The sequence below is a fragment of the Alligator mississippiensis genome, chromosome 9, assembly GCF_030867095.1.
Source record: "Alligator mississippiensis isolate rAllMis1 chromosome 9, rAllMis1, whole genome shotgun sequence".
Taxonomy (NCBI): Eukaryota; Metazoa; Chordata; order Crocodylia; family Alligatoridae; genus Alligator; species Alligator mississippiensis.
Window position 1 is genome coordinate 42,177,585 of NC_081832.1, and position 9,454 is coordinate 42,187,038.

General features: G+C 53.2%; 1 protein-coding gene across 1 annotated transcript; it reads right to left on the reverse strand.

Moving 5' to 3' along the window:
* Nucleotides 1-604: 604 nt before the first annotated feature.
* On the reverse strand, nucleotides 605-8,219 carry LOC132252473 (protocadherin alpha-8-like). The gene has a single exon (XM_059733385.1). The coding sequence runs from the start codon at nucleotides 6,177-6,179 to the stop codon at nucleotides 3,579-3,581; it is 2,601 nt and encodes an 866-aa protein (XP_059589368.1). The 5' UTR covers nucleotides 6,180-8,219; the 3' UTR covers nucleotides 605-3,578.
* Nucleotides 8,220-9,454: the final 1,235 nt, after the last annotated feature.

Genomic DNA, 9,454 nt, shown 5'->3' on the forward strand with positions numbered 1-9,454 from the left:
TAGGCTGAAAGAAGCACCCAGAAATATTACTGTGAGCAAAGCACACCCAGGTTTCACAGGCTCTGTATACCCCAGGCTGCACAGAGCCCTGCCATAGACCAGTGCCCAGGTGGTGGCAGCGTTACCCCAAGTTTGTGGGTGTTCTCCAGGAAGCAGAACAGCCAGCTGTAGGCTCCCCAAGGGAGACTTCCATAGCAAGGTGATGGGCCTGTCACAGAGAAGCAGGTGGCTCTGAATAGTAGGACCCCCTACAGTGCATGCCACAGCCTCTACCATGGTACCCACAAAGAATAGCTTCCTCCGAAAACCCATGCCCCACTCTCCAAATGGTGATCGGCTACTGGGAGAAACCATAGCAAGGAAATCCCAATGAGTGGTAACTCTGATCAAGGGAGTGGGGGCACACTCAGGACAGGTGGAATCCATGGAGGGTTTAGTGGATGAGAAGCCTCTACTGAGCATAAGCTCTGCCTTTTCACCCAACCAACTGCATGTCAGTTGTCCTCCCAACACACATCATGAGGCCCATCTTGACACATGTCCTGTCCTGACACATTCTAGGGAGTGGCGGACTTCTGAAGCAAAATGGGAACTTCTCAATAAAGCGGTTGCCAGAATGTTTTTTAATACAAAAGAAAATCATGTGATTGAACAAAACATCTTTTTATAATGACTGAACCAGAGCAGATTTTTTAAAAGTCAAACATAAGCCAGGCTTTGGCAATTAACAGCTCCTGTGGAACTTGCCAGTCTGAAAAGATCAAGGCCTGAGACTGGTAACTCAACAGGGGAATTCAGAGCAGAAGCCTTGGGGGAAATTAGCTATTCACAGATGTGCCCCAATAACCTGCTCTAATCCGATATGAAAACCAGTGCAACCTGCCCAAAGAGACAGTATTGAGCAAGACACCTGGACTTCAAAGAGCAAGAGGGGGAACAGATAGAAAATCCTGGGTTAACTTTCCCAGGCTTAGTAGGCAAAGATGCCAAGAAAAGGGCTGCAGCATTGCCATGGCACCTGGGCTAAGCAAGAGAAGGAAATAATAGAGCTAAACAAGGGAGAAGCTGCTCTGCATAACGTGCAGTCAATCTCTGTGCAAGGAAAGAGGTAAATAAAACATTTCACCATTGCACTTCCATCTGGGCCAGCACCACCTTCCATCTTCTTTTTTGCACTCCCGACAGCAGGCGGTCAGCTGGGGCTGAATACCGCAAGGTGAATATACTGATATCAGCATAATGACTGACACATGTTAACAGGTAATAAGTAAGTAAATGAAGAATTACATATCAACCCCAACATATAACCTTAGAATACATTTATCTTAGTATTTTGAAGGCAAAATCTCAGGAAATACTTTTTGCTCATTGTAAATAGAAAGAGCATTTGACTGGGTTGAGTAGCCTACCTTAGCTCAACATATAAAAATATTAAGATTTACCTTTAAGTTTCTGGGGTAAACAATTTCTGCTTTCTATAATAACACAATATATAAAGTACTTTCCAGAAGAGAAATGGCAGGGGAACAATAAATCCAGGATCCTCTTTGACTCCTTCTGGGGAAATATACAGCTGTCTCAGAAGATACCTGCACTTCGGAGTTAAATTTAGCTTAAATTGAAATACATCTTTAGAAACAAAGTTACCAATTATTTATTCTTTAAATGACCGAGACAACAAAAAAGGCAAACACTGAAGCATTATATATTGGATCCTATAAGATTATGACATTCTATTTACAGTCTTCATATGTTCAGATTAAATACCTCAACAAACAAATTACAGGTAACAGTGTAGGATAATTAAGAAATAAGTTCTGCTTTAGTATTAAAATCTTCCAAAATTCAGCAATAACCAGGAATAAAATAGATGTATTAGATGACATGGTGCAGAGAACTGCAATATTTTCTAATACTGACACCTATTCTCATACAAATCTCTAATACTTTCTTCCAGAAATGGTACTACCTAAAATGTGTGGGCACAGTAGACAGTTTAAACCATGGGGAGAGTCATTATCGTGCAGCTGAATCTGCAATAACTCTGCCATTGGTTTCTTATCCACTGGTAATGGAAGCTAGACCACAATAAATGGCTCCAACTTAATTTAGGGTGAGAAGGAGGGATGGAAGAGGACACTGGATCACCTGACACATGCTACCTCTTCCCCTATTCCAATGGTGTAACTATACCTCTGTCTGCCTGCAGTCTTGATTTCCATCAATCTTTATATGTCACAAAAATAATGGGAAAATAATGTTTCCCGTTTCCTTCTGAAAAAGAGACATAGACTCACACTCTTTGAAAAGATAATACTAGTCAGCCCTTTCACATAATGGCTGCACTGGCATTGTAAAAGCTGAAGAGAGGACGTAAAATTCAAAAGGATAGTGAAATGATATTCAGCAATAATACAAAAGCCAAAGGCAAGTCATGCCAACCAACCTGATTGCCTTAATATGATGAGGTGACTGGCTCTGTGGTTGCAGGAAGACTGGTGGATGTGGTGTATCTTGATTTTAGCAAGGCTTTTGATATGGTAGCCCACAACATGCTAATAGCATACTGGGCTGCATTGGTAGGTGTGTTGCCAGTAGGTCAAGGGAAGAAATTATTTCCCTCTATTGAGCACCGGTGAGGCCACATCTGGAGTACTGCGTTCAGTGTTGAGACCCTCACTACAAAAAGGATGTGGACTAATTGGAGAGTCCAGCAGAGGGCAACAAAAATGGTGAGGGACTAGGGGACATGACTTATGAGGAAAGACTAGGAGAACTGGGTTTATTTAGTCTAGAAAACAGGAGACTGAGAGCAAACTTAACAGCAGCCTTCAACTACCTGAGGGGGGTTCAAAAGAGAGTGGAGCTAGACTGTTCTCAGTGCTGGCAAATGACAGAACAAGGAGAAATGGTCTCAAGTCGCAGGAAGAGATGTTTAGGTTAGAAATTTGGAGGAGTTTTCTCACTAAGTGGGTAGTTAAACGCCAGAAGAGGTTACCCAGACAGGTGGTGGAAGCTCCATCCTTTGGGGTTTTCAAAATCAACACTTTGACAACACTTTGACTGGGATGATCTACTTGGGGCTAGTCCTGCTTTGAGCAAGGGGATTGGAATAGATGTCCTCTGGAGGTCCCTTCCAATCCTGACTTTGTATGACTCTATGATTCTGCATGTATCTGATTATTTGCATTGAAACCATGGCACTAGAGAAAATAAAATACAGGTAACTGGTTCAGAACAAATGACGTCTAATAATAAGGAATTAAGATTGAATTTTTTTTTGTAAAACTATAAGTTCCAATAACCCATTACATCAATGAAAGTAACTTTCTTCGAAGCGTATATTATGGGTCCTCTATCAGAGAAAATGAATCCACAAGAATAATTATTACTCTGCTCCAGGTACAAAGAGTGATCATCTCACTCTAAGAAACACCACGTGGCCGCTCACGCCAGCAAAAATCAATCAATCAATTAATAAATACAACTCAAGAAGAATGGGGCCTGTGATCCAGGCTGAAAATTGGAACGCCTTCCTTCCAAGAAACATTTAAGGACAACGGGGGTCAAAAGATCTTCTAAGGAAAGGCCACATGGTAAATTTTACTCTGTAGGGTTTTGCGTTGGAGCATTAATCTGCAAACATACAACGGAAATCTCAAGCAAATGATCAATGCAACCATGGAGCGAAACGCGGGAGAAGCCGCTCCGCCTGAGGCGCGCTCCGGGAGAGGGGAAGCAATCTGGGAGCCGTGCAAGGAAAGAGGCGAATAAAGACATCTCACCATTGCGCTTCCATCCGGGCCGGCGCCGCCGCCTCCCGTCTTCTTGTCCGCACTGCCGGCGGCGGCGGCGGGCGGGCAGCCGGGGCTGAACACCATGAGGTCGGCCTTGCCCGCCGCCTCGCCGCCTCCCAGCTGGCGGCTGTGGCGCTGCGAGTACGACCAGCTGCCCACCTCGCTGGCGCACACCAGCGCCGCCTGGCCCGGGCCGCACAGCACCGCCGCCCGCGGCCGCCACCGCAGCGCCGCCGCCAGCCCCAGCGCCAGCACCAAGAGGCCGCACACGGCGCAGATGGCCAGGATCAAGTAGGCGTTCAGCTCCGACAGCGGCCCGTCGGGCCCGGCCGCCGCCGCCGCCGCCGCTCCGGCCGCCGCCGCCGCCGCGGCCGAGGCCTGCGCGCTGTCCACCAGCGACACGCTGAGCGTGGCCGTGGCGCAGAGCGCCGGCTCGCCGTGGTCGCGCACCAGCACCACCAGGCTGTGGCGCGGCCCGTCCGCCTCGTCCAGGGGCCGCGCCGTGCGCACCTCGCCGCTGTACAGCCCCACGCGGAAGGGCCCGGCGCCGCGCGGCTCCTGCAGCTCGTAGCGCAGCCACGCGTTGTAGCCCGAGTCCGCGTCCACGGCGCGCACCTTGGCCACCACCTGCCCCGCGCCCGCCGACTGCGGCACCAGCAGGGGCGCCGCGCCCGCCGCCGGCGCCCACACGGCCGGCGCGTTGTCGTTGGCGTCCAGCACGAAGAGCTGCACCGTGGCGCGGCCCCACAAGGCCGGCGAGCCCGCGTCCTGCGCCCGCACCTCGAACTCCACCACCTGCACCTCCTCGTAGTCCAGCGGCTGCAGCGCCCGCACGCGCCCGCTCGCCGCCTCCACCGCCACCAGGCTGGACGCCGGCCTGCCCTGCGCGCCGCCCCCCGCCACCGAGTAGCTCACGGCGCCGTTCTCGCCCGCGTCCGCGTCCCGCGCCCGCACCGTCAGCACCGCCGCGCCCGGCGCGTTGTTCTCCCGCACGAACGCCGTGTACACGGCCTGCGCGAAGGCGGGCGCGTTGTCGTTCACGTCCGCCACCGGCACGGCCAGGCGGCTGCTGGCCCCCAGCGCCGGCGCCCCCGCGTCGCGGGCCCGCACCTCCACCTCGTAGGCCGCCACGCGCTCCCGGTCCAGCGCCTCGGCCAGCACCAGCGAGTAGGAGTCGCGGAAGCTCGACACCAGCCGGAACGGCGCCTCGGGCCGCAGCCACAGCGTCACGGCCCCGTTGGCGCCCGAGTCCCGGTCCCGCGCGCGGATCAGCGCCACCACCGTGCCCGGCGCCGCGTCCTCCGCCACCGGCACCGACAGCGGCGTCACCCACAGCTCCGGCGCGTTGTCGTTCACGTCCACAAGCGCCACCACAACGCGGCAGTGTCCGGACAGGGGAGCTTGACCCTGATCCGCGGCCTGGACGTGAATTTCATACAGATTCATGTCCTCGAAATCCAATGCTCCTTTCACTTTGATCTCTCCGCTGCGCGAATCTATGCTGAATTTTTCTTTTACCCTGGATCCGACCAGGCTGCTAAACGAATAACGCACCTCTGCATTAATCCCTTCGTCCAAGTCTGTGGCGTTCAGATTTATGACTAAGGTCCCGTTAGCTGCGTCCTCCGGCAAACTCACTTCATAAACCGCCTGGCTGAACACGGGCGCGTTGTCGTTCACGTCCAGCACCGTGATCACCAGCTGAACAGTGCCCGTCAGCTCCGGTTTGCCCCCATCAGTCGCCGTCAGGAGCAAGTGGTGCACGGGGGTCTCCTCGCGGTCGAGAGACTTACTTAGCACAAGTTCTGCGGACTGACGTTTCTCATTTTTATTCTGTACATCCAGAGAGAAATATTCACTGGGGCTGAGTTTGTAGCTGAGCAGGGCGTTAATGCCGATATCCGCATCAGACGCGACCTCTAGTGGGAAGCGCGAGCCCGGCAGTCTCGATTCGGCAATAGATAACATTTGCTCCTTGACTGAGAACACGGGCGCGTTGTCGTTGATGTCCTGAATCTCCACCTCCACGTGAAACACCCGCAGCGGCTTGTCCACCAGCACCTCCAGGTGCAGGGCGCAGCGCGCGCTCTGGCCGCACAGCTCCTCCCGGTCCAGCCGCGACTGCACCACCAGCGCCCCGCTCTCCGCCTTCACCTCCAGCGAGTCGCGCCCGCCCTTCCACACCAGCCGCAGCCTCCGCGCCGCCAGCTCCCCGGCCTCCAGCCCCAGGTCCTGGGCCAGGCGGCCCACCAGCGTGCCGGCCTTGGCCTCCTCCGGCACCGAGTACTGCAGCGGGCCGCTCCCCGCCGCCCAGGCCGCCTGCAGCAGCACCAGACGCAGCAGCTGCCTCCCCGCCGGTCCTCCTAATCTGGAGGTGGACATGGCAAACTCTGGTATCTTCTCCTATGTGCCGCAGATTTGCACAAATATGTTTAATGAAAAGCTTCCTAGTATATAAGAACTGGTACGTTTATTCCAGTGTCACGAATGCTGGCTTCTCTGGACTACTTGACTGCCTGCGTTTGCAGTCACATGACGAAGATCTCTGTTTTTAAATCCTCACGTATCTTTTTCTTTGTGATGAGCGACATCATGTGGATCAACTTGTAAATTACATTTTTTCTGCTCACTCTCCACCTCTGCTTAAATGTTATTTTGTTCTTTCAAATATTTCCCTGTGTGATCTTTGTTTGAATTGGAGAGTGAGTATTTGAAGGCTACAAAAGCTCGAGTTCAGGTGACATGATTTGTATTAAATACCCTAAAAGAACCCTAGAAACTCGCACGACAAGCTCCATTATTGTTGTTATTGATGATTTTATATTTCGGAGACTATGGTTGTCATGGACAGTAAAAAAGGCCAAGAAATGTGGCATTTTTCCTAAGAACCTTTCATAATCTATATTATCAGTCAAAAAGCATATTTCTGTCAAGTATATTAGTTAGAAAAAGTAGAAACATTTTGTCCCATAATAAGCAAATTGAGGCACTGAATTTAATCAGAGAGGTAGAGAAAATCTCAGACTTTGAGGCCTTCAAATGAGATCGTATTGAAAAGAAGAAGCCAAGTATTCCGTTATGCCTTCTTAATCAGAGCAAATCCTCCGTGCTATCATTGAGCCCTAGCTATAGTTTACTGGACTAGAAAAGGATCCTTCCGTTGTCTTCAAAGATCTCTGCATCAGACTCTGTGAACCTAAGGAAGGTTCACTAAATGTACTCAGCCCTAGACCTCGAGGCTTTACTAAGATTCTTGACCTGAAAGTTATGTGTACATAATATGGTAAACGACTCATACGAAAACCAACTAAATTCTGCAAAGGATCTTATTCCCAGGGGTCATCGACACAGGAATGAAGCACAGCCTGCTGCAGTAGGAGGCAAGAAAAGATAAAGAGATGGTTGTGTCGTAGGAGCCGAACATGTCACCGGTACAACTGGAGAAAGGGGGAAAAACAGATCACATCGGTAAAACATTATGTTCAATGGGAAGGAGAGACGCGCCCACTTGGCAACCACATTTGAATAGGACAGCAACGCATTCATGATGAAGGGGCAGACAAAATCCCAGAAGAAGGCGCCAGAGGCACTTTCGACTTCGGAAGTTCCTTTCCGATCCTGTTAGATCCCGGGGAGACCCAGTGCTCAGAGAAACCTCCAGGGAATCCTGACACAGGAATAGGCGTCCAAAGGAAGGGAGAGGCCGAACACAGTGCAGGCCCGGGGGCGGGAGGCAGAACACCCCAGTCACAGCCTCTCCTAGACCTTCACTTGCATTCAAAACAGCAGCCGAGCTGGGACCAGGCAGCCAACGCCGAGGTAGAAGGATGCCTGGACACAAAACAAGGCTTTCTCACAGGAGAAAAGGCCCTAACAACTTCCTAATTATCAGCTGATTGATTCTCAAGCAAGGAGGGAGCTCAACAGAAAAGATGCCCAGTTAGGATAACTCTAAACAAAGGCAGGGCACCAGACTGCCCTGTTAGAGATGCAGAATTTTTGGAGGGTTATGGTTTTTCTTTGTGTAGTGATACTTGGACGATAAATATATATAACTGTAAAGGTTGATAGATAGATAGATAGATAGATAGATAGATAGATAGATAGATCTACACTCTCAGTATCACTCCGCAAAGAAAAACCATAACCCATTACAAAAACTACACCCACGCAGCCTGTACACCCGTACAAAGGCCCCCTGCCACCAGACCCATTACGGTATCGGCACGGCGCACCGCACACACAGAAAGGCTGGTCTCTCAGACCACGAAACCCCTTCCTTTCATCCCTGCCCCACTTGTGGGGTCACAAACTCAGTTCATCTGTTGCCCATGTCGCTGCCCCTCCAGCCACGGAGATGCAGAAGTGCAGAGAAGCCTGAGGAGACTTGGCCCCTCAGATGTCTTTGAGCCCATCTGGCTGGGTCCTCCACGCCGTCTCCCCAAGGCCCCGTGGGATGGGGACAGTGACGGAAAGATCAAGGGACCTTTCACCGCAGCCACGAGCTCAGTGACAGCAGCGTCGGCCTAGACCATGAGCACCCCCACGGACCATCCGCCGTGCATCGCCCGCAGCAGCTGGAAGGAGACCCCGCTGGAGCCCAGATCGCCGCCGGAAAACCTTAAGCCCCGAGCTCAGGGCCTTAAAAGCCCAGCGACGCGGTGGTTCCTGTTGGCAAACGGTGAACCTCGGCCGCGCCGCTTCGCGCTTGGCTTGGAAACTCCAGGGCTGCAGCTGCTCCAAGGCACCAACCTGTAAGTCCTCTCCGGGGGCCGGGGGCGCCTCCGCGCCACTCCGGGGGCGGGAACGGGGGGGCCTAGACAAACGGCCGCTTTCGAGCTGGGATGAGAATGCCCTGCCTGCTCTGGGAACCCGTGGCTGGTGCCACGACGGGAATCAGTGGCCTTCAGTCCGGCCCGCTACCTTCCTGCTCCGGAATCCCCCTGGCTTTCCCGCGCCCCGCCCCGCCCCGCCCCCGCGGCCCTGCGAGCCACTTCCGACCTTTGTGCAAAATGGTTCTGACAAAAGTGCCCGGGGCCGCCGCTGTCCCCTCAGCCCCGGCGCTCACTCAGGCTCGGTCGGGCGGGGGGAGGCGAACGCCACCCGAGGCCCTGGCCCTGGGACCCGGTGCAGCGATGCCGACGGAGGGGTATGTGGGCCAGCGGAGGGGCGGGGAGAAGCGGGGGCTTGAGGAGGCCCACTCCTTTCCTTTCTCGTCCCGATGCCCTCTGCGCCGGCGCCCTGCCCACACCCAGCCCCAAGCCCTGGGCAAGGCTCCCGCAAAGGCTCCGGATCCTCCAGCGCTGAGCGACGAGTCTGCTAGCGGGGCCGGCGGCGCGCGGCCGGGCGGGGATCCTGCGTGCCTCTGCTGCTCCTCGACACCGCTTTACTGCAAATACTTGAATGAAGGAATCTCTTGCATAGGCAGGGAGGGGATCCTTTTCTGAAAGCAGTTGCACGTTTCCGTTTCCGCCAGCTCAGTCCCGCGGCCGGCGCCGACTGTGCAGCGAACAGAAACGCTGCTGCGGAGCTTGGCCGAGTCCCGCCTGAGGACAACAGAGACATCGGGAGTCAAACAAACAAACGGCACCACCATCCCGCACCTTTCATACTGCTCGGACACAGGCTCGGACACTGCCCCTCTGCCGAAAATATTC